Genomic DNA, 26,286 nt, shown 5'->3' on the forward strand with positions numbered 1-26,286 from the left:
CCCAATTAGCCATTTTCCCTCCCCGGTGTCATGTGACTTATTAGTATTACAAGGTCTCAGGTGTGAATGGGGAGCAGGTGTGTTAAACTTGGTATTATCGCTCTCACACTCTCTCATACTGGTCACTGGAAGTTCAACATGGCACCTCATGGGAAAGGAAAAGTTGCTCTACATAAAGATGGCCTAGGCTATAAGAAGATTGCGAACACCCTGAAACTGAGCTGCAGCACGGGGGCCAAGACCATACAGCGGTTTAAGAGGACAGGTTCCACTCAGAACCGGCCTCGCCATGGTCGACCAAAGAAGCTGCGTGCACGTGCTCAGTGTCATATCCAGAGGTTTTCTTTTGAAAACAGACATATGAGTGCTGCCAGACGTATGAGTGCTGCAGAGGTCGATGGGGTGGGAGGTCAGCCTGTCAGTGCTGCATCAAACTGGTCTGCATGGCTGTCGTCCCAGAAGGAAGCCTCTTCTAAAGATGATGCACAAGAAAGCCCGCAAACAGTGTGCTGAAGACAAGCAGACTAAGAACATGTATTACTGGAACCATGTCCTGTGGTCTGAGGAGACCAAGATAAACTCAATTGGTTCAGATGGTGTCAAGGATGTGTGGCGGCAACCAGGTGAGGAGTACAAAGAGAAATGTGTCTTGCCTACAGTCAAGCATGGTGGTGGGAGTGTCATGGTTTGGGGCTGCATGACTGCTGCCGGCACTGGGGAGCTACAGTGCATTGTGGGAACCTTGAATGGCAACATGTACTGTGACATACTGAAGCAGAACATGATCCCCTCCCTTCGGAAACTGGGCTATAGGGCAGTATCCCAACATGACAACGACCCCAAACAACTCCAAGACAACCACTGCCTTGTTAAAGAAACTGAGGGTAAAGGTGTTGGACTGGCCAAGCACGTATCCAGACCTAAACCCTATTGAGCATCTGTGGGGCATCCTCAAACGGAAGGTGACGGAGCGCAAGGTCTCTAACATCCACCAGCTGCGTGATGTCATCATGGGGGAGTGGAAGAGGATTCCAGTGGCAACCTGGCACAAGAGAGTTAAGGCAGTGCTGGAAAATAATGGAGGCCACACAAAATATTGACACTTTGGGCACAATTTGGACATTTTCGCTTAGCGGTGTACTCACTTCTGTTGCCAGCGGTTTAGACATCAATGGCAGTGTGTTTAGTTATTTTGAGGGGACAGCAAATTTACACTGTTATACAAGCTGTACACTGGCTTCTTTACATTGTATCAAAGTGTCATATCTCCAGTTTTGTCCCAAGAAAAGATATAATAAAATATTTACAAAAATGTGAGGGGTGTACTCACTTTTGTGAGATACTTATCATCCACATTATTTACAGTATTTATTTAGCCAGCATTTAATACAAACTGGAGTCATTTTAAATGACTGGAGTTCTGGGGTGAAGTGGGACTTTCAGCCCTGGGGAGGTGGATCCGCCATAGTGGCAACACAATAAAATAAGCTGATCATTTATTCTAGTTTCAGAAAACACACTAAACACAAGCCAAAGATTCATATTAGCAAACTGCTAAAACTGTTAATGGACACTTTCAGAAAGAGTATCCAACTGCATGCAATTACCAGGGGCGGATAACTGCTCTGGGGGTCCTAGGCTGACATGGGTAGGGGGGCCCCTAAGTGGGCCATTTGAGCTATGTTTTGGGGCTGAAGCAGAAAAGAGAGGGTATTTAAAAAAAACTATGGAACATCAATAATATGCTAATCAAAGCACAGGGTGCCAGCGGCAAAACTTACCAATGAAGGTAGGGTTAGGAGTGCTGTCAGCAAAATGTGCTGATTGGGAGAGGTGGGGATTGCGCCAGTAGATCCTTTGACGAAAACTAAGAAGTTTAACTGATCCTGGGATGGCCTATACCTTACTCTGCCCTGAGGCTAAGCTTATTCCTGAATTTTTCGCATATGTCATTTAATTGTGTTCTCTCCACTTCTGTTCACAATTTGTCAACCACTCTAGCGAGATAGTATCAAAGTTCTCTATGCACTGTTCTTGAGATAATCTGAAGGCCAGTTTGGAGGTCTGTAGCTATTGACACTGCATACAGTTGGAGACTTCTGCACACTGTGCGCCTCAGCATGTGTTGTCCCCGCTCTGTGATTTTACGTGGCCTACCACTTCGTGGCTGAGTTGCTGTTGTTCCCAATTGCTTCCACTTTGTTATAATACCACTAACAGTTGACTGTGGAACATATAGTAGTGAGGAAATTTCACAAATGGACTTATTGCACAGGTGGCATCCTATCACTGTACCGAGCTTGAATTCACTGAGCTCCTGAGAGTGACCCATTCTTTCACAAATGTTTGTAGAAACAGTCTGTATGTCTATGTGCTTGATTTTATGCACCTGTGGCTATGGAAGTGATTGGGACACCTGAATTCAATTATTTGGAGGGGTGTCCCAATACTTTTGGCAATATAACGTATTTCTGACATAGGCATCTATATGGAGCTGGTCCCCCTGTGCAACTATTATGGCTGCCCCTCTTCTTGGAAGGCGTTCCAGAAGATTTTGGAGTGTGTCTCATCCAACCGTTTCTTTATGGACCTTGCTTTGGCCAGTGAGGCACGGTCATGCTGCAAGCAAAAATGGCCTTCCCCAAACTGTTCACACAAAGTTGGAAGCATAGAATTGTTCAAAAAGTCTTGGTATCCTGAAGCATTAACTGTTCTCTCCACTGGAACAAAAGGGCCTAGCCCATCCCCTGAAAAACAACCCCATCCCTCCTCCACCAAACTTTACAGATGGCACAAAACAGTCAGGCAGGCAATGTTCTCCTGGCATCCACCAACCCCATACTCATCCATCAGGCTGCCAGAGAGAGAAGTGTGATTCATCACTCTACAGAACACATTTCCAGAGTGCAGTGGTGGCGCGCTCTACACCACTCCATCCAACGCTTGGCATTGTGCTTGGTGATGCGAGGCTTGCATGCAGCTGCTCAGCCATGGAAGCCCATTCCATGAAGCACCCGGTGCACAGTTTTTTTTGTGCTGGGGTTAATTTAAGAGGAGGTTTGGAACTCTGCAGTTCAATTAACTGAGCTCTTCAAAACGACCTATTCTTTCACTAATGTTTTTAAACCTGACTGCATGGCTAGGTGCTTGATTATATATACCTGTGGCAATGGGTCTGAATGATACACCTGAATTCAATGATTAAGAGGTGTGTCCCATTACTTGTCCATATAATGAATCGTATATCCATAAATGTAATTTCTGGAAATTCTATCTTAACGAAGCCTCTAGTTTTTCGGCGCCCCAGGTGGCTGTCTACCCTTGCCGTATGATAAGTCCTCCCCTGGAAGTTACACGATTTCTAAATCAACTGAAATTGTGCTTACTAAAATGATAATCAGTAGTGATATTGTGCTGCCTGAAAACTTGATAATACCAAACAAAGATTATGCCTACTTCAAATAAGAGTAGCCTCCTTAGCAAGTCACTGGTCTCTGTTACCTCTTTAAAGACCTCCAATGTCCAAAGACGTCCAAAGACGTCATTTTTTGTAGACGTGATTTTGCATCAATGTCAGCTTTGGAATGAGACATGTTTTTTTTGGTTAGGAACAGCATGTTAATAACACTACAAATCCAGGGCATTTTAGGCTATATGACATATTGTAGGGCCAATCACATGTGCTCGCCAGCTGGCTATTTTGCTCTCACCTACTGCTACTGAAGTCGTGACCCAAGGCAGTGTTGCATAGTTAGTAGACTACAACTTTACTTACCTGTTCTAAATATAGCTGAAATTTTCACACATTTCGCTGCGTCCTTCTTTGCCGCCGTTTTTCTTGCCTTATCCTTGCCTTCTCAGCATCACCGTTCTCTGTTCTTTTCAGCTTGCCGTCCGTCACAAAATGCAGTTTAATAAGAATATGGGGATCGATACTAAAATATCAAGTCTTTCCATATGAAATGTTTTCATTTTGAAAATCAGTTCTAGCGTAAAAGTATCCATTTTTGCCTGATAATTTAAATGTTCGTATTATTACAGGGAGCATGACATCAACTACTAGTGGGCGGGGCTGCCCATAAGGGGAAGAAAGGGTAAGGGGTCCAAACACTTGGTAAATCAATCTGCTAGCATCCCCCTGGCTTAGCAAAAATTGTTTGTGTAATTGTTAGGGTTAAGTCGGCACTGAATATCAGTATCGAGATTGGTACTGAGATCAATATCGGCGATATCAACTTTGGCTCAAATTGAAAAGAAAATCAGTGGTATTGCCCATCCGTACAGTTTAGTATCACGCAAAGCAGGTTTGTACCATTCAATCAATTTCTTTTTTACTTTAGGAAGGGGGCCGCCACCTTTGCTCAGCGATGGATACATATCCATGAAGCTGGGTCCTACCACTTGGGATGGGGCCATCTTTTCATTGATTTACTATATGTGTTTATTTCTGAGAATGAAAATTTAAAAGGGTGTGCAGCTGGACCAGCCTGGAAACGTTACCGGCCCACAGAGAAATACTGCGCTGCTCCCAATAGCCACTCCACTGTACTCTGTGTAAGTTTTAAATGGCAAAAGCAATTTTAAGCTGCAGAAAAACACGCAGGAATATTCAGAAAAGCAATACAAAGATGTCTCCTTATGGTAAGTTTTGTAAGATCTGTTTCTTTGTAGAAAGTCTTTTAAAAACACTCTTTCAGCCTGGTATTCAATGATGGAGACATCCCATAGTTACAGACCACAATGGCAGCAGCCTGTTAGTCTGTATGTTATCCAGTAGCTCAGACCAGGGGAGGTTTACCCCCTTCCTTGCTGGTTTTCAGTGAAGCCATTCTCTCCCTCTGGTTTTCCAGCCAAGGTGGATGACTGTCTTCTGCCAGCACTAACAACCATTGCTTTACATTGAAGTATCAGTTTTCGTATGAACGAGACTTCTGGGTTGTGGCAGTCCTTAAGGCAAAACAGAAAGGAGTAAAGGAAAAGAAAATACAGTTTCCTTATTTTAAACCAAGCTCCCTCACAGGCAATTTGAGAAATAGGCTCGCCGCGTGCCGCTCCAAACCAGCCTTCTGCAGGTCAGCTCACTGGCGCGTACATCTGATATGTCCTATTACGGCCGCGTGACTGTGCAACGCGCTGTGGCGCGAGAGCCTGGAGCTACCCCCTTCAGCTCCACAACCATGACCACCTAACCTGTAGCTTTTATAAGGCCGATGGCAATGATTAAAACCGTGCCAGAGTATTATCTTTCATGAGCCCTATTTTCCACATGGAAATTGTGGAATTAGCGTGCTAGCGTTTGCAAATTGGCCCTGCCCACATTCAGATGTCTATTCACAAATTAAGTCATCAAAGGTTATGTCATAGACAAAATATGGAAAGCTTTTCATCTTATATGTCCTTTTAGGAACTTTTGGAGAAACCAGTGATTACAGATTTGAAATGCTGGTTTCTAATATTAGGTGTTACAAACTACTTTTTCCCTCTGTCAGGAGACGTACCGAAAAACTGTTGATGCCTGTGCTACACATGTTCTTCACCACTGTTCTTCATGAGTCCAATGCCACCATTCATTTCTCATCATCTTTCAGGGCAGGGACAGATTTCCCAAGCCAGTCAGGTCTGCTCAGTTCTTCTACCTGGACAAGTTCCTCCTCCTGGCTTCAGGCCCCACCTTGCATCTATACCTTTATCACCTGGATGTAGCCCGTGATGACATCAGAAGGTACCTACCAGCTGTGATCTTTCTCTACTAAAGTCTCAAATACTTGTATTGTTTTTTAAATAATGTTCATGTGCCTTTTTTAGGTCTAATAATTATGCTCAAATGATCAAGTGAAAATGAATTTGCATAAAACTCCACAAGTGTTTTAAAGGGCTTGTTTAGTTAGAGATGGTTTCTTCTGTCTTATAAACTCAGTGAGAGGGTAAAAATATAATTCTGAATAATTTCCTGGTATAATATAAACTGCACTATGTGCAAATTCCTGGGGGGCAAATATGAATACTGCTGTGGTTATACAAGATGTTCCGCTCACCGCTCTGGTTTATGAATGGACAAACAAAGCGGCCGCTGTTTCCAGCTCGCAGTGTAAAAGTCCTTTTAGAAGACCACCATGGTGGAGAGGGCCACTGCTGGCTCGCCAGAGCTCACTATGTTTTCCTGAAAGGAAAAAAAGTAACAGGAGCAATGACATTCTGACGTCTTTCAACGACCCGCACCTTGATCACTAGTAGGTGAGGATCTTGACTGGAGCTTGGGTAACTGAAGCTGCAGGCTTAAGGTTGTCCCTTTGAGCAACTGCTTCCAGATGGACTCCAGTAATTGTGAAAACACCCCTCCCCCATTAGTCGTGAAGAGGCACAGCCATCAATTAATGGCATGGCTTTAGCCTGGAAAGTGAGCGGGCTACCATGGGGAAGTAGTTTAGTTGGTGATTTGTCTTCAGGAGGGGGGCATGCAGTCCAGTTCTTGTGATCAGGAAAACAGTCCCCCTGCCAGGTGTCGCAGGGGGTGAAGGATCAGCTGTACTGGATCCATTTTACATCAGCACTTACTTTCTGTTGTTTTGTGTGGTATTTTTTCTGTTTTCATTTGCATTTTGTAACCATTTTAATTCATATCTAGTCCTTATCCCTTTCTTCACTAACGCCAAACATTGTGCCCGAATCAGGTACCATAAAAGGAATCTGGTCAAATTGGCAGCAAAGCTTGAGATGAGCTCCGGGACTGACATAACCTGTGCTTCTGCTGTGAACGAGTTTTTCTCCTGTATCCTACTGCTGAATGTGGCCTCAATTTGCTCCACATGTCAAAAATCTTCTCTGGAAATGATTCCCTTTAGTTGTTACAGTAAAACTTACATTAAGCTGGAAGTTCCAAACCTCCCTCTACAAAAGTACTTCAACTGCTCCTGGTTAAGCTTCCCAAGATTCAATAGAATATCATGTAATATCTGTGACAAGACACTTGAATTGCTTGCTGTAATATATCTCAGGACCAAGGCCGGTTTCTCTTGTTTCTAAGCAGTTCAGCTTCTGCCATCTGGCTCTTGCTTTGTTTGAGTGCTGCATAGATGTTGTCTGGTCATAGTGCAAAAGCTAGTCACAGACATCTATAGACACTGCACTGTTAGTTTGACTACCAACAGAACCATTTCTGTGTCTGGCTTGAATGAGACCATGCCATCATTCTTATTTCAGATGTTTACTCTTCAGTACAGAAGAAGTCTCATCATGTTCATCTGGATATCTATCGTTAGAACTCAATAACAAGGCTATCTGTGCACCAGGCAAACTTGGCCGTCTGTGGAATGCCTTGTGAAGTGACAGCCACCACATTCTGCACTGCTAATGCTGGAATTATAATTATAAGGGTGATACAGGTCTGTTGTCTTTCACGTGCAACCCAGCAAAGTAGAAGATGACAGAGCTATCAGGTTATTATTATTATTTTTTTTTACTTGATGTGCTTTCCAAGATTCCTCCGTCACATCACACTAATACCTCTCACGTCTTTCTGCTGAATGAGAAGATCAGGTGTCTCCTTGGTGGGGTTGCTGCTGTTCCTCGCTGCAACTCATCCAGAGTGCTTAACTCTAAGTAATGTCTTCATTCTGACCCTAGTTTAAGATGCACAGCACATTTATTTTATAGTAAATCTTCTGGACCCTATCACTTCGTTTGGTGGGGCCTGTTCTCTCATGAGGTAAGAAACTTGGCTATGGCAGTTGTGGAAAATTGAAATTCGATATTTGCAAGTTTCCACTCCCCGCATCGGGTCACTGGTCTGCTTTGCTTGCGTGACTGGTATAATAGTCTCTGGTGCATTGCTGTGTTTGCGGTAAACACGTCTCTCACGTTGGAGCGTGTCAGTGAGTGGGTGGAAGTGTTTTGGGTTATGTTCAGCCTCATGCTAAGACATGACCTCTTCAATTTGCATATATTTATAAAGGCACGCATGAATCAGCTTCCATTTATGGTCAATATGGTCATGCTATGTCTGACTATTGACGTGATTGGTCATCCCTTTGATGGGTAAATGTGTACATACATGTATCTGGTCATGTAGTTCAAAGCAGTGTTATTGGTTTTAAATGGTAACTCTCTGGGGTTTCATATATCCAGAGCTAGGCTTTGCGAGGAATTTGCATGTTCTCCCCATGTTCTTTCTATGTTCTGTCCATGGTCTCCGTGGGTTTCCTCCAAGTGGTTTCCTCCTGTAGTCCAAAAGCATGTGCTTTGAATTTGTGACTCTAAAACATATGAGTGAGTTTTGTGTGTGTAATAGACTGGCTCCCATCTAGGGTACCCCCTGTCTCATGCCCTGGGATAGGCTTGAGATGGGTATATCATTGATGTAGAAGGTAGTAGGGTTCTGTAGCTTATAGTTTGCTTTGATGGATAAGCAAGAATTTTTACATTTTTTCTTGAATGGAGATTCTGTCACTCATTGACTTGGGGAATTAAAAAAACAAGTACATAAATTCAGTCAGTCACTGTAATTTATGATGACTACATGAATTAGTCTACTTGAATGTGCTGTTAACATCAGTCTCCAACCAGTCTAAAATCATTCCACAAGCATATGCCCCTAAATTTTGGGTCTTGGGACAAAAATATATATGGGTTTGGGGGGTGGGGGGAAAGGATGGACTTGGGGTGGTTGTTATGTTTAAATGACTGGAACCCAATACATTTTCCATCTCTGGAAATTTTAGCGTATCACCTTATGCCCGAAAATTGCCATTTCCACCACACACACGCTGGATCGATTTACATCCCTGTGCAATGCTAATGTTTCAAGCATGCCCCCTACCCCACTGAGTATTGCACATAAAAACACATATTCAGAAAGATCTCCAATGATACCATGGCAGATCCGCCAGCTTCAACTGAAGTGAAAATTGAACAATACCAGCTCCATGGAAGGGTCTAGCAACAATGAAGAACCTCAAATGGCACCGCAACTGCTGTGAGAAACCTGAAGCACGCCATTTATAATACAGCTATGATCAGCATTTTTAAGTGTCAGTGATATTTATAGTTTTAATAATAGTGGTGGTTGATATATGTTAGCAGCCTTTGTTTACCGTTGACATCGTAGCACAAAGGTGGTGAACCAGTTTTCCTTAGTCGATATTTCAGATGTAGTGCTGGTGGGAGGCTGCGACCGTTCCGTGGAGGTATTCGACTTGAACGTGGGCCGCCCCTCCGCCCACATACCTGGCCCCCACACCAGAGCCGTCCATCATGTAGCACAGAACAAGGTAAGGCTGCACCGAACTCACTCTTTCCTGCTCCTCTCATGCCAAACATTCCAAGATAAAGGGATGTAAGAAATGTTGCTTAGGAGACGGCCTTTTTGTTTGGGGGAACAAAGGCGATGCTGTTTGTTTAAAGATAATCCAAGGATGTGGGGCATGGTATTGGGGGCTTGAAGCTGGGAAGAAGAGGGGAGTCCAGTGTCGAAATCACTAATATATTTGTTCTTGTCAAACTAAAGATGAGAAATCAGCCTCAAAAAAGATGTAAAATACCAAGGTGAGGGGCAGCATGACGGTTCCATGGGCATCACTGTGGTCTCATACCTCTGGGGCTGTGGATTTCATTATCTGGCCTGATTGATTTAGTCTGAGTACACTGGTTTCCTATTGCAGTTCAAAGAAAGTATGTGGCCTTCCAGGATGTTCCGTGCTCTGTGCTTTCTGGAATAGACTCCAGCCTCACCACAGCCCTGCATCAAATAAGTGGTTTTGTAAAATTGTTTAGGAGTTTAGGTGTAGACAAGTATTCTAGTACCTTAACACCACCCAGTCCTGTCAGATGGTGCTCGTTGGGCTGGGAAAAATAGTCAGTCAGGAACTGCTTTATGGAAAACAATAGATTTGCAGGGTCTTCTGCCATTTATATCAGACTGGAAAGAAAAACAAGAATGTAAAGTACTTTTGTAATGGAGGTATCAGGGTTGAGGTCTGGGTTGGCCTGTAGCTCTGTGATGACGGATTTTGCTCAAAGCCTTGACACCTGTGCTTAAGCATATATCCACCAAATTTCCCTGATCGTGGCATCCTTCCAGAAAAGGTAAAATGATGCACATCCATTAAATCCAGTGGTGTCCTCAAAAGACTTAGCCGTCTCTTTTCATCTTTTAACTCAACATTTTATTTTGCTTTACTGATTGATTAAATTCAGTTTGGTATGCAAACAAAACATCTGAAAATATATTGTTACATCCATCTTCCAACCCTTTATCCTGGCTGCTGGAATCATATGCACTATTAGGAACAAGGAGAACATATACATATGCTATACACAAAGAGCAGAGGTGGGATTCGAACCCCCATTCTTGGAGATGTGAGGCTAGTGTGCCCCCATCTATCAGAAAAAGTTTAGTGAAAATGGACTTCTCGAAACACTGGAGCATAAGAACCCAGATACTGTGTGATACTCACCCTGTGCTCTAGCTGCTGCATCCAATAAAGGGTAGATTTTACATTGCTCTAATTGGTTTATTAATACTAATTATTAACATTAATAGTCATGTGGGTTTTTTTTTTTGGGGTGGGGGGGTGACATTGTCAGTTTTTTTCAATTTGTGCATTTGCACATTGTTTGATGCTCCTTCGTATGTAACACAGGGCACTATGGAACAAAGGAAAATTAATCTCCTCTCAGTGTAAAAGACAAATTTCCTGTTCATGTTGTGGTTTCTCTGTAGCCTTTCAAGTCGAAAGCAGTTCTCTGCTTGCCCAGAAAGTCTCAGAGTTCCCCAAGATTGTGTCTGCAGTTTGAATCAATTTACCACTGGAAAATAGACAGGGTCCTCTGTATGGGGCCCGTTCTCCTGGGCCAGAACTTTTACAACTTAGTCCAAAGAAATCCTCTACGGGGAGATTCCAATCTGGGGTATCTTCTTGTTTTCCCTCCTTTACTGCTCTTTGTATACCCACCCCATAGATTATAATAAAGGGGGTCGAAAAGATGATGCTTCCTTTGTTTGTTTTCGGGAGGTATTTGGTGATTAAAGTAAATCCTTCGGTCTGTTGTGGGGCACACCCTTTTTTTCCACAGCCCATTACAGTAGTCCATCTCCTAAACAGATTATGCGGTCATTCTCCCAAAAGTATCAGAGGGGATTAGTGAAGATCTGACTGAAACAGGGACAGCAGCAGAAACCTGCCAACATCCAGCCTATTTTCTGAGTTCAGCTTCTCCACAATATCACGTCTTTCTACCCGGGAACATGTGGATGTGAGGAGGATCAGCAACAGAAGGGGGAGAGGGGGAGATAAAATGAGAATGAAAAATTAAAAACTAAAAGAAATGGACCAGAGCCCAAGTTCACATTTCCTGCTGGGAAATAATTTCCACTGAAAAGCTCAGCATCACATTTTCCACAATGTCACTACCTCACCCGTAGAGAGAAACCACTGGTGTGTTTCCCCATGTCTTTCTGCCCAGTGATAAGAGTAAACTCACATGGTGATACTTCATGGAAGATAAAGGAAAAACCCTAGACGCTTATGTCATGTCTTGCCTGATTTTTTTGGTTCAGATCATTTACATAGTTCTATCCATAGGCTTTATTTACAGTGAAAATTCAGTATATTTGGGGCTTGTCTACTGTGGACTATAGTCAGGACCGTCTCCCTGTCTGCTTTCTGCATAGTGTTTATAGTGTCTTGTAACAATGAGGACATGCCTGTAATATGGGCATAGTTCTTTCTCTCTGCCTCTTATCTGTGTGCCTCAAGCTACTATCTGGGCGGGGTTGTTATATTCACATCAAAGCGGAACAGGAAACTGATGGACATGCGATACGCCAGCCATCCTGCTTTAACCGGTGTGGGAGTGTAGGGCCAAACAAGAGAGGGAAATGCCAATCCATGGAGGTTTGCTTTAAAATGGAACCCAAGTGCATGTAACTCGCCGTACTTTTAAAGGGTCTGCAGTAGGGCTGCTCCATTTAAGGCAAAAATCATAATCACGATTATTTTGGTCAATATTGATATCATGATTTTTTAACAAAATTACTCATTGACTTTGGAAATATCATGCATTTATTGAACTTCTAAAAAGCAGTGGATTTCCCTGAACTTTAAAAGAAGTAAATAAGTCTGGGAAAGGGGTGCGCTGGATTGGGACAAAACGGGAGCATCATTGCAAAACAAAATGCGACACAATGATCGTTTAATATCAATTATTTTGTTTTCATAATTGTTGGAAGCCAAAATCATAATTTGAAATAAAAAATTGATTAATCGGCCAGCCCTAGTCTACAATATGACATCAGTTTATGATATAAATCATTCGCATGAATAGTATTATTACGTTTGTTATTTCCCCCTGAGTAGCTATTAATGTCACTTCTTGCACCTTGACTAATGCGCGTGAGACTGGAACATTCTGGAAGGCCACATAATTGCAGTCCTTCACTGCTGCATCTGGGATTCTGGCTGACTTGTTGCTTCTGCTGAACAAATATTACCATAAACAATGTGGGCCTAATTTTTGCTGTAGTCTTTATCTGCTGCTTAACGGGACTGGAATGGAAAGAGTCAACCCTTGTGGTGATTGTATATTTGTTTAATGGATGGATAGTTATTTAATGGACTGCACAATCTTGTAGGTTACACACACTATTTAAACCACCATAAAACTGTCGAATGAATTCAGCAGGTTTTACACTGGATTTATTATATGCCACACGCCTTGTGACTAAGAGTGTATGTGCTGTGACTAACATGTGGTTCAGTCACTTTCACAGCACTGAGAATGGATGTTGATATACCATTACCAGTTGGGAATACAGGAATGCTGAGCCATGAGGGGGGTTTATCCTTCTGCTTTCCCAATTTGCTGCATTTTAAATCTGCATTCATACTTAAAGCGTAGCTGACCGTGGTGTAGCTGGGTAAGCTGATTGTCAGAATGGCTGCAGGGATCACACACACAGGTCAGTGCTTATATCCGGGGGTCCAGGCTCCCCTGGAACGTTTATGACTGGCGACATGATCTGGTGCCCTAAGGGCGGTTAGTTTCTATCCAACTTTGAAATATTCACCACAATGCAGGCCATTGTGTCAGAGCTGGTCCTTGTGAGATTAGAAAATTGCATCATTACAAAATCCTCCTGAGGGCTCCTACAGGATTCCCAACAATCCTTGATGTGTGCTGATGTTTGTTGTGGTCTAGTTCTTGCATATTTAGACATATCTGAACCCTTAATGTCAAGAACCCAAGTACTACACTTCAAGTCATGTTAAACCAGACCTCTTAACTAAGCACTCGCTGTAACTTGCTTTGTTAATCTGAATTTGTGTTAGTGGATCAATACCTATAACTTAGGTTGGGAGTTGTGAGTGTTAGGTTTTATGATTAAGTTTAAGATTAAGATTAATACTTTGTTGATCCCAGGGGGAATTTCTGGTGCATACAGCAGCAGGAACATAGTGAACAGAAGAATATACATAGAGTGCAATCAGACAAGATGTAAAGACAGTAAACAAGTACATTTAGTGCAAAGAGATTTATAAAGTACACAGTACACAGATAAAATCCTCAAAACAGAATATTGTGATACTAGAAATAAATATTAAAAGATAAGAATAATAAATAATGTGTAATTAGAACACCAGATGCTTCCCGGTGTGTTTTGGCTGGGGGTGGGGCACATCAGGAAGAGGCGTTGTGGTGTCTGATGGCAGCAAGCAGGAACAACCCCCAGTAGCGTTTTTAGTATACCATGGTGGAATGAGCCGGCTGCTAAATGGGCTCCAGGATAGCGCCCCCTGAAGCAGATGGGCAGAATTGTTCTTAGTATTGCCCAATTTTGCATACATCCTATCTGCTGTTGCCTCCAGTGGGCTCAGGGTCAGTCCTGTGATGGAGCTGGCCTTCCTGATAAGTTTGTTCAGGCATTTGGCATCATGTGAACTGACAGCATTCCTCAGGAGGCTGCAGTGTGGAGAAGCACACTGGCCACTAGGGCCTGAGAAAACGTATACAGCAACTTGCTACACATTAAAATACCTGACTTTCCCCAGAAAGTAGAGTTTGCTCTGGCCCTAGTCCAGCACTGATGTATTGTCCACCCAGTCCAGTCTGCTGTTCTGGTGTACCTCTGTGTACTTGTAGCTCTGTACCACGTCTACTTCGTCCCCCTGGATGGTGAATGGTTTCAGGGGCTCCTTGTTATTCCGAAAGTCCACCACCAGCTCCTTTGTCTTGCTGATGCTGAGCTGCAGATTACGAGCTGCACCATAAGACCAAGTCCTCTACTAGTACTCATTTCTGTTGCTGATGTATCCTACAATGGAGGAGTCATCAGAGAACTTTTGTAGATAGCAAGTGCTCGTGTTGTACTGGAACTTCAATGTGTAGATGGTAAACAAGATGGAAGACAGGACAGTTCAGTGAGGTACCTCAGTGTTGCTCACAGTTTTGAAAGCCATAGGCTTTGTCAGTAAAGACTGTGAATTTCACGATCTACCCAGAATCCCTGCTTCTTTTCTATCCTGACATAATGTGTGCTGCTATACAGGAAGGCCTCCCCACTTTTAAACTTTCCATCTTGCACAGAGCAGAGATCACCTGGAAATCCTCAAAGCCATGTACTACTCGGAAAACCAAATTAAAATAACCTTTCAGCTTCATTTGGTCCCAGTCTCCCAAGGAAACTCAAACAAATGACGCAGACATCACTGTACCATCAAAGAATTTATAATAAGCGAAGGTCATAAATTAAGACGCTTAGTGTCTGTGCAGGGTAAGCAGAAGGGGGAAAAAATCTGTTTTATCAAATGTAGAAGTCCCCTAGTATACATCGTTTTGCATGGTTGCAGACAGATGGAAAAGAATGACAAATATGTTTCCACTCTGTACTTTGCCAGTTCTGGGGTCGTGCTTAATGCTGGAAAGTCTTTGTGCTTCAGGGTTACCTCAAATTTGCTTTCAATGTCCCTGAAATTTTAGGGAATCACACCACATCCCCCCACCAAGGGCTCAGAAGGAGGGCTGCGGACACTTTTATTTAATTCTGTTTTATTTAATTCTGCAAAATTGCATTAAATTCACTTTAGTACACTTAATTTGTACTCATTTTTTTGTTTCATTTTTATGACATTCAAATTCAAAATTTGCAGCTCACTGAAAGCTTTGTTCAAGGACTAAATTCAAACATAGCGATATTAGTTTATCTTCTCTCTTTGTTGTACATACAAACAGGCACAAATTCAGTTACATGCTATGTTTTTGAACAACATGGTGCACACACTGGAAGAGTAGAAATGGCTTTGAAATGTGATGGAGAGGGGCACGCCTCCTCCCGTCTATGACGTCATCAGCCCTCCCGCTAAGCTGGTCTTTTTGTGGGTGCAGTCTGGGCACGTCCCTTTGTGTGGTGCAGTCTGGGGATAAGCCCATTACTCACCTGTAAGTACGCACTTGTTGACAGCTAATTGATTAATGATGACCTCTTGTCATTGGCCCTGGTACGATCTCCCAAGGCAAATTGGTCTTAGGTGAGCGGCCAGACAAAGTGCGATTCAGAAAGACTGCTATGAAAAGAAACACTAAGAATCATATTACCACGCCTGGATCGGGGAGATCGGGGCCTCGCCTCGGAGTTAGGCCTCGGGGGGAGCTCGTGGGTAAGCGCCAAGTGGCTGAGCTTCTACCCATGGGGCCCTGCCGGGCATAGCTTCACATGCGTCCACCTTCCTGTGGGTCCATCACCTGCAGCAGGAGCCGTGGGGAATGGGTGCCGTGTACTGTAGATCGGGTGGCAGCAACCTCGGCAGACCAGCCTTCAGTGACCAAATCTGGCTATAGGCAAATGGAACGTTACCTCTCTGGTGTGAAAGGAGCCTGAGCTAGTGCAGGCGGTAGAGAGATACCGCCTAGATAGTCGGGCTCTCCTCAACGCACGGGCTCTGGAACCAAACTCCTGGAGATGGACTGGACTATATTCCACCCTGGATTTATCCATGGTGAGAGGCACCAGGCAAGTGAGGGTCTACTAATAGCCCCCCGGTTCAGTACCAGTACTGTATGTTTGAGTTTACCCCTGTGAACGAGAGAGTCGCCTTCCTTTGACTTTGTTTTGGGGGACAGGCTCTGACTGTTGTCTGTGTGTTAAACACCATTTCATTGTTGTTTTTGGAGGCATTGGATGGGGTGCTGGAAGGTGCCCCCTCTGGGAACTTTAACGCTCATGTGGGTAGCAACAGTGAAACCAGGGGGGTGTAATTGGGAGGAACGACCTGCCTGATCTGAACCTGAGCGGTGCTCTGTTATTGGATTTCTGTGGTAATCACAGTTTGTGTATAACGAACACCATGTTCGAGCATATGGGTGTTTGTGATTAACCTTAGGCCACAGTTCTATGATCAATTTTGTAATCATATTGTCGAATCTGTGGCCACATGTTCTAGACACTTGGGTGAGAGGAGCCAAGCTGTCAGTTGATCATCACCTGGTGGTGAGCTGGATCCAATGGCGAAGGACGATGACAGATAGACCTGGTAGACCCAAACATATACTGAGGGTGTGCTCAGAACATCTGGCAGAGGCCCCTGTCCAGGAGATCTGCAACTCATTCCTCCAGCAGAACTTCTCCTGCTTTCCTAGCCTGAATGGGTGATGTTCTGGATCTCCATTGCAGAAGTGGCTGTGTGGAGCTGTGGCCATAAGGTTGTTAGTGCCTGTCGTGGTGGCAATCCCCAAACCTGGTGGTGAACACCGGTGGTAAAGCTGGAAGACTCAGAGGAGGACTTACCCATCACAGGGGCTGCGATCACTGAAGTAGTCAAAACACTCTTTGGTGGTATGGCTCCGGGGGTGGATCAGATTCGTCCTGAGTTATAGAAAGTTCTTGATGTTGTTGGGCTGTCTTAGCTGACACTCCCCTTCAACATTGTGTGGAGCTTGGGGACAGTACCTTTGGTTTGGCAGACTGGGGTGGTGGTCCTCAGTCCGGATGGACCCCCCTCTCAAAACGATCACACTCTTCAGCCTCTCTGGGAAGGTCCATGTAGGATACTTGAGAGGAGGGTCCACACTTTGGTCGAACCTCAGACCCAGGAGGAATAATGGAGATTCTGTCCTGGTCATGGAAAAGACATACAAATGTGTCCCTTGGGGGTCCTATGGGGGGCTGCTTCAGAAGTATGGGGTACTGGGTCAACTGGTGTGGGCCATCAGGTTCTGGAGCAAGAGTTTAGTTTGCATCAGCAGTAGTAAATCAGACTCATTTGCCAGGGATGTCCTTTGTCACCGATTCTGTTCATAACATTTTAGACAGAATTTTTAGGCATAGCCAAGGGGCACCTCAGGATCGCTTTGCTATTTGCAAATGATGTGTTCCTGTTGATGTGTTCCTGTTCATTGGGCTGTGATCTGCAGCATGCACGGCAGTTTATAGCTGAGTGTCAGGCAGCTAGGATGAAGATCAGCACCCCCAAGTCTGAAGCCTTGGTTCTTGACCAGAAAAGGGTGGCTTGCCCTCTCCTGGTGAGGGATGAGTTACTGCCTCAAGCGGAGGAGATTAAGTATCTCAAAGTCTTGTTCAGGAGTCAGGGAAGAAGGAGATCAACCAGCAGATCAGTGCAGCATCAGCAGTAATGCAGAAACTGTACCATTCTGTTGTAGAAGAGAAAGCTGAGCCAGAAGGCAAAGCTTTCAATTTACCAGTTGATCTAATGATCTCACTAATAGTCATGAGCTTTAGGCATGGACCAAAAGAATGAGATTATGGATACAAGAGGCAGAAATGAGTTTCCTTTGCAGGGTGTCTGAGCCTTAGAGATAGAGTGAGGAGCATGAACATTCGAGAGGAGCTCAAAGTAGGACTGCTGCTCTTCTGCATTGAAAGAAGTCACTTGAGCTGGTTCAGGCATCTATGTAGGATGCTTTCTGGATGCCTCCCTAGGGAGGTGTCTCGGGCATGTCCAACCAAAATGGAACCCTGGGGCAGACCCAGAACAAATTGGAGAGATTATATCTCTTAGCTGGCCTGGGAACGCCGTGGTATTCCACCGGTAAGGGTGAAGGAGGTCGCTGGTGAAAGGGACGTCTGGACATCCCTGCTTAGACTGCAGTCCTTGTGATCTGACCCTGCATAAGCAGCAGATGATATAGGATATTGATTTTTCTTAAGAAGGTGCTTTGGAGGTATGTTTTGGGTCCTTTTCTGCTGTTAAAAATGAAGCCTTTGATAAAATCCATGTTACAGCCTTTTAAACCTTGTGTGACATAGATCTCTGCTCCTTATTTTTCCACAAACTTTTTACAATCCTACCAAGCAAGGAATTAGTTTTAAGGCTGTATTTTTAAATATCGAAAGCTTGGAGGATTCTGGTTCATGAATAGGTTCGGTTTGGAGAGGTGGGTTTTAAGGATAGATGGCATCATGATGGTATGGTGCTTTAATAAATGGCACACATCTCTATCCGTAACGTTAGTTTGCTCCTGTGTGTTTTGCAGGGTTCGTCATTCTGTGCACAGGGGTTTGACTTCTACAACCTCTTCCTCACCAGTGCTGTGACGGATGGGATGAAGCTGTGGGATTTACGCATTCTCAGGTGGGTTAGCCCTGAAGCAAAGAGCTTGCAGCTCATGCCTTTATTTGAAAATATCTCTCATTCTGTATTAAAGCTTAGATCTGTTACTTTCTAAATTCCTGTTCCGGATATCGAGACTGACATTTTACTGCTAAGGGTGGCTACACACTCTGGGGGACTCCTGTGGATTTCACTACTGACAAATAGTGCATTCAGATTCAACACACATGGTCTGTATGCTCAACTGCTGTCATTGTAGGCAAAATATTCATAAATGGGAAAGAATAAATTCACAGAGATGATGTTCACCTTCCATGCTTTTAGTTTCAATGTCAAACTTGCCATCAATAGGAAAGTAACATACTACAGAAAAAAAAATTATTGTCTGTTGGGCTATGGGTCTCATTTGGAGAACTTATGCAGACTTTATGAAATCTATCCATGTGCTGCTTCTATGTAAATGAAGCATACTGTCATATACTTTATTTACAGCTTGCATATTGTTGGTGGTTAAATATACCAAAACCAAATTAGTACATTTGCATGATCTAGTTTACAATCTGTGCACTTTCGCTTTCATTTCTGTGAGTGGTCATGGCCCATGACCTGTGACCAGAAGGACAGGTGTGTACACGGTGTGGAGCTTGTCTCAGTTTTTCAGCATTTTTGTCATTTTCCAGGATTGTAAATCAGATTATGTGTTGAGTTTTGGTATAAATCCAATTTATGTTGAAAATGCATATCATAACAGTCACTGATGGTGTTGAGATGGAACAGAGACAGTATTCTGGAATGTTTTACAAGTCAGATCAAATGTTGCACATTTAACTTACTAATTTAACTTAACTTATTAAAGTTGAATAACTAAAAGTTTAAGTGATCCCAGTAATTCATCAAGACATCAATTTGTGAATGCCCAGTTAACAGACGTTCCAACATTTTTTTTGTTTGTTTTTAGATATCTGAACCATACATTAGTTTCACAGCTTGTTAGTGTGAATCCATTCACCCTTGAGCTAACAGTTACTTCTGGCATTAAACTGCTTGATGATTAAGTCCTAGGCAGGATTAGGGAATACACTGGAAATATGTTGAGTGGGTGTTGTATAAAGGGTATTGTATTAGAGTGTACCAATGAGATGTCACTTGAATCCTCTACAAATATAGCCAGTAAGACCAGATGGAGCATGCTGAAGTTTGCAGTCTTTTAGTCATGCCTTACCTGAAAGGGAAAGTGAAAACCTTTCATTGTATCATACTAAAATGTTGTCTCTAGGGTTCCAATGAAAAATGGACAGCTGCGTTTCACGTATGGTTGAGGAAAGGCTGGGAGGTCTTATCTTCTGGCAAGGATTGATTGAGTGAGTTTGACTCTGTTGGTCCGAATATGGTAGGACACCATTTTATATGCCAAGTCCAAGCCTGTCAGCTCTGTACAAGACATCAGCCTGCTGGACTGATCCAGGAACAGACCTTTCTTCTCCTCCCCCACCAGAGTCAAACTTCCCCAAGTTTTTACCACGTGAAACCAAAAATGGTCTTCACTCCACCCACATACTCCTATAAATGTGGCATTTATATCTCTCAACAGGGTATTATACTGCTAATTAAAATTGTAGGTGCTCTGCTGCGAAGACTTAATCCAGCCAGGAGTGTGACCTTAGCTTAACCGAATGTAAGGAATTCAGGCATAAATGTGTCTTCATTTTATCCTAGAGGTATGTTACCTATGAAATAAGTGACCATCACATGCTTCTTTCATGTTTATTTCATAAACCAAACATTTCAGGATTGCGTCTGTGATCTGTGCGGGTGTTTCTCTACGTCAGGCCCCTTTTAGCCTTTTCCCTTTGGCGGAAGAGCCTGAAGTATCCTTCTTTCGAAAGCCTGTGTGACTTCTCACACTTTCCGAACACAGCTGCAGCAGAGGGGTGCTGGCGGTAGCCACCTCCCTCACACAGAGAGAGCGCCGCCTCTGCGATCCCACGTGCTGAAGGACAGCCCAGGTTCTGGACTTGTGGAGGCAGAGGGGCTACTGTGCCAAGGTTCCCCCCTTCCTTAGGTCAGATTCCTCATGAGAATCGTAACATCTTTTTCCTGCAATGCAAAGGGCCACCTCGAAACTATCAAGGGCTATGAGCAAAAACTGTGGGAAATGCGTCCAAAGACCTTAGTAACTGAAACCTGATCCTGCATGCAAGCCAAACTGTTTCAAATTCATTAAGTTGCCTTTTTATGAGATCCCTGTGGAAGCTGAAATCTAATAATTATGACTTAAATATTGTATATATGTGTTGTAAAAGAGTGCAGGGAAAAATACATTAAATGCACAAGTTTGTACTTAAATTGTAGTAGTTGGCTAGTTCACAATGTGAGTGATGTCATGATAATGGCAGATGTTGGAATGTGGGGGATGTGTGCATTTTTGGGGGCAGTTGATATTTGTTTTATGCTGATATGGGATATTGACTGGAGTAAAATTTGGTCCGTGTAAAGGCCTTACAACTGGATGTTTATCTTCTGCTAAGGGTTTAATGTGTTTAGTCAGCTCTGTCTGCCTAAATCCATTTTAATAAATGGCTAATTCATTTAGCATTACCAATCCAAGTTAATCCCCTTGAATGTGTTTAGTAAGCATATACACACGGTACTGGAAGTAAATCTTTAAAAGGGATTTTGGTGATTTTGATAAGATAAATGATAAAGACCTGGCCCTGTGCATAGCTGGCCTTGTATGGAAGAACAAGATTGCTGCAGTTCTTCAGCCACTGTGGATTTAAATTCTTTGTATGTGAGCTCTTGGCAAAGTGTGAAAATTTAGTATTTGGTGTCCTTCATTCTTTGAGGCTGAGAGGCTTTCCGGTCCTGTCGCCAAATTCCGTAGAGGTCTTCTCCTTCTGTAATAAATATTTGAGCCCTGTTTCCAGGTCGTGCGCTGGTCGGCTTTGGGTCCATCAGAGAGCAGCTCTGTTCCCCTGTTACAGCATGAGGGGGAGCGTGGATGTGGAGAGTCGATACAGGAATTACATGGAGGGCCCGAATACGAGCACCCTGAGTGAAGTACAGACCGCTCAGTATTTAATCACAAAGCACTCTTCCCTAATTTGTCGTACACTTGGCATACATTTTTCTTTTCTTTTAGAAATGAGGTTTGGATTTAGAACAATCCGTCACCCCTTGATTGCTTGCCACTTTTAATCGTTGTAGTCATATACATACCACAGAGGGGAAAAACAATTCATAGGGCAGCACGGTGTGCTAAAGAGAGGGAGATTTCCTAATAATTTCCCTTAAAGTGTGTGCTGTGCACATTGGTTATGTCGCAAAGAAGTTGTGCTCCAGCTGGTCCGGCCAGGCCCTGTGCTGCTGGCATATCAGACCATATGCTGCTCCATGGTCCAGGCAGATGTGGGGCACATATCTAGCCTGTTGTAGAAGAATATCAGGGCTGTTGGTACTAACCTGCTGCCTCTTGCCATGACTCCTGAACAACAGGACTGGGGAGCCCCAGGCTCTGATGGGGTGATTCTGGATCTCTCTGGTTCTGTCTGTTCCATGAAGTCCACTCTGGTCCACTTCTCTGCCCACACTCTTAAACCAGAATATAATTTAATTGAAACACTGCAATTGATTGTGGATAAAATGCTTTTGTTTGGGTAGAGTTTGTGTAATTTGTGTGCCGGTGCTCTTAGGTTAAAGACTCTGATTTGCATATTGTTTTTGGGTGGTGTCTGTGATTTTCCTATTTATTTGTTTATTATTTGTAAAATGTTATAGAACTTGTAGTACGTACTCAGGGAAAAAATAGGGAATTTTAAATAATTTAATTTGTACTTATTCCTAGTCACTGTGATATCTGGTACTAAAGGGAAGCACACAGGAAATTAAGGGGGGTTTACTAACTAATTAGTTTACTAACTAAATTTTAGCGGAACGTAGGTAGCTGGCAGGCAAGAAAGAGGGTGAGAGACAATAACCACTGTGTTCAACAAGGACGGAGCCATTAATTTTCTTTTGACTTTTAACATAATATCCCTCTTCTGTCTATTTGGGTCAATGTCTTTTTTAATGAAAGTGGAAAATGTAATTGTTTGGCAGCCTGGACAGCATTATTGAGGAAGTTAACTTATTGTGTTATTGTGCTGCCCCATAAATGCTGATGATAAATGGCTGGACAATATATTTCAATGATTTATATGAAGTGCTGCTGCATGGGTCTGCCCATTGCGGAGTGTCATGCATGGATTTCTGTTCTCATTAGATGCAAATCTTTGCTTTATGGCCAGTTTAAGACGGGTTAAGCACTTGGTGTAATATTCCCTGTGTGTCTTATAAAACCCTACTGAATAAACCATGGACATAGTTTGGGGGCCTCTGGTCTGATGGAAACTCGCCGGATTCGCTGCTTCAGCTTCCCTCATCTCTCGTTCTGATGTTCTATTTCCACCATGTATTTCGTCAGCAAACTTCAGCCTGCATCCAGCAGATTTCTGAGACACAGTACTTTTTTACCACATAAGAAATGGTTTCATAGACCCCGCTAATCTGCTGGAATGCCCTCCATTAAGTCTGCCCTCCAGTCCCTAATGATGACTCGTGTCACGGTGACTTAAGGTTAGCATGCGGAATGCAGATGCCGATTTCTGAGGTAAAAGTGCATGTCTGTCCGTGTCTCTCACTGCTTAGTTCAGCAATAATCCTTGTCAGTCTGGCATGAGACTCCTGTAGAAACACGTACTGCTTCATGGTGGTTTCTGTGATCAAGGCCAAGCCTCCTGTTTTGGAATTGCCACCCTGATGTAGTGCCACCTCCCTTTTGAAGCTTGATGCAGTAAACCGATTCACTAAGGATAAAGGAGCTCGCTTACATATCCTCAAAATTTAACTTGCAGTTTTTCAGGTCTTTTGTTATTTATATTTCATTTAAATACGTTTGGGAATAGTTAATTATCCATTTCATCAATAATTTTATCCAGCGGAGGGCTGCTAACCAAGTTGGAGTTGATTATTTTCGTATAACTGCATACCTCAAAGTGGTTTATCTCACTTATACCAAGGCTAATGAACAAAAATAATATTAGAATAAACTAGTCACAGAAGAAGAAAATTACTTCAGTTAGCATTGAATAATGTCCCAATATGCTCTTAAGAATGCAGTCCCTATTAGCATAAAACGTCTGGTCTGGCTACTCACTCGAAAGTCTGTTAAATTACCATCAAAACCATCAATACTCAGGTGCTTGTGTTTAAAAAACCAAGGTAAATTATGCAGATAAGAATAACTATGAGTAAAAATACAGTTTTTTGTATTAACATGCTTAAGAAAGCATTAAAATGCATTTATATAGAACTGTCATTCAGCTGCTGGAACTACTTGCATGGTCACAAGAAAATAATCAACACCCACGTGACATCTCTGGACCAATAAGAAAATAGTATTTATCAAAGTCGTGGTATAATGAATTATAAACATGTCACAGGTCATATAAATGCAATAAAAATAAAGGGCTGTGGCGATGGTGGTGCAGTGGTTAGCACTGTTGCCTCGCACCTCTGGGGCTGGGGTTTAGTTTTCGTCATGGCTCCATGTGTATGGAAATTGCATGTTCTTCCAGTTTCTCCCTACAGGCCAAAAACTTCATGAGATTAATTGGAGTTATCAAGTTGCCCATAGGTATGAGTGTGCCATACAGTGGGTTGGTACCCCATTCTGGGTTGTTCCGTGCCTTTTGCCCATAGCCTCTAAGATCCAGACCCGCTGTGACCCTGAATAGGACAAGTGGTTATGGAAAAAAGGCTGAGTCCCATTTTGATCATGATCAATCCCGCAAATAACTGACAAAGCGATTTCATCCTCCATTGCTTAGGTGTGGCAGGAATAGTTTCATATGAAATTATGTGTGCAGTTTAACCTAGGAGCTTTTTGCATCTCCCACACTTATTTAACATAAAGGTCATGGTTCATGTTGTGTGGTGTGAAAGCGACAAATGAAGGTGGCCCAGAGTTACAAAAGTGCCTGGTTAAGACGGCCCAGGAACTCGGAACCAGGAACTAGGTTCCTGAACCTATATAGTGGTTGGAACAAGCAGGGGTAGTCCCTGGTACCTAGGTGCTGACTGCCGTGTCAGCCGATGTGGAGAGATAATGGGAAGTCGGGACAAAGGACTCTCTTCTGTTTGTTTGTGCACACTCTAAATATTATTACAGATTTACTTAGATGAAAGGGGAAGTGATGGTGTGAGAGTGGCTTAATGTGGCATGGTGATGGTTCATTCTGCCACTCTGCTCGTGTTGTGCTCAAGTTATGGGTCACAACCTCCGACCGTTTTTGAAATCCCCCCCTAGCTCTGTTTCATGGCAATGCTTGGATGATATATGCATTACTGATTTAAACTTTAAAGAGATGCTCTGCATATCCAGAGATGGCTTTTAAAGCACCATTTCTCTGTTTTCCAAGCTCTTTCATTGTTTATTTTCCTTGTAGTCTCCACTATCCAAGAGAGACTGACAACTTGCAGTGCTCAAACCAACTATTGTATGCATTTATACTAAATCTTATTTGTACAGCTGGGGTTTTACTGGAGCAGTACTTACGCCCCCCATGGGATTTAAGCGTGTTGTACTGCTGTCTGGAGTCCACTGCTCCAGGCTCCACCGCATTTGCAGGCCACATATGCAAGTCTAACTGGTACAGTAGTCATGGAATGTAGAGTCTGACCTATATAATAACTGTAAACCATATTCCATGAGTTACAGATGCCTGTGTTTTAAATCCACATATGCATGAGAGCATTATAAAGTGGCTTGGTCCAATAGCACTTCAAAAACACCCGATATAATTTATAGCCTACAAAACAGGATTGCTGTATTTCAGGCTGAATCTGGCAACACTGCATTTAAAATACAATAATGTAAGACCTTACTTTTGGAGGACAGAAGGCCATTCCTGTGAGCCACCATCACTTTTCTTCTTTGTTCTACAAATCTATTAATCTGTAGTTAAAGCATCCAATCAGTGCTCATGTCACACTAGGATTTGAGTTATTTACAAATTTTTGGTCATGTAACAGTAAATTCCAACATGTCCATGAGAATATTCAAGTTATTTTATCATGTAGAGTTCTGTGTGTCGTGTAGAGCAGTTTTGATGTCCGCTCTAATCCTTGAGGGCAGAATTATCTTCATCTGCTTTTCTGTCCCTAAGACCATGACCATTGCTGGTAATAATAATAGATAACACAACCTCAGAGACACTTCATTTAGCCTGAGAGAAATTGCTGTAAGATGGTGACCCCAAGTGCGCTGGAAACTTTGATGCATTCTGGCAAACTCTTTGAATACTGTTTTGAGCTATTTATCTATACAGTATATGACATTTTGTTTTTTCTGTAAAAATATTTAAGGTTCTGTTTCCTCCTCTCTGCTTCATCATCATATTACTCTGATTAGCCGTGACTGTACATATTCAACTGATTACCAAGGAAAAAAATAGCAGCCGAGCATTCTTGATGTACATGAAGAAAGAGAAAATGACTGATTTCTTAAATGAAATTGCAAGGCTGTGGTATTAGGTATTAAACCATTTCAGTTTTTAAGGTTATGAAGAGACGCTTCAAAATGTCTGACATTGATGCCTGATGATCCCATTCTTCTTGGTAATGGTTCATCAGCCCAAAATCATCCTGTTTTGATTGCGTTTATTCAGACCTACTGGGGAACAGCTAA

At 42.9% G+C, this 26,286-nt stretch overlaps 1 protein-coding gene across 2 annotated transcripts in view; it reads left to right on the top strand.

Moving 5' to 3' along the window:
* wdr27 (WD repeat domain 27) overlaps positions 1-26,286 on the top strand; it is an 87,432-nt gene that overhangs the window by 24,859 nt on the left and 36,287 nt on the right. For both annotated transcript variants that reach the window (XM_072709758.1, XM_023830256.2), the window contains exons 19-22: positions 5,589-5,722; positions 6,672-6,769; positions 9,145-9,266; positions 18,484-18,581. In XM_072709758.1, coding sequence (XP_072565859.1) covers positions 5,589-5,722; positions 6,672-6,769; positions 9,145-9,266; positions 18,484-18,581 — 452 coding nt within the window. The remainder of the gene's footprint in view (positions 1-5,588; positions 5,723-6,671; positions 6,770-9,144; positions 9,267-18,483; positions 18,582-26,286) is intronic.

The sequence above is a fragment of the Paramormyrops kingsleyae genome, chromosome 3, assembly GCF_048594095.1.
Source record: "Paramormyrops kingsleyae isolate MSU_618 chromosome 3, PKINGS_0.4, whole genome shotgun sequence".
Classification (NCBI taxonomy): Eukaryota; Metazoa; Chordata; class Actinopteri; order Osteoglossiformes; family Mormyridae; genus Paramormyrops; species Paramormyrops kingsleyae.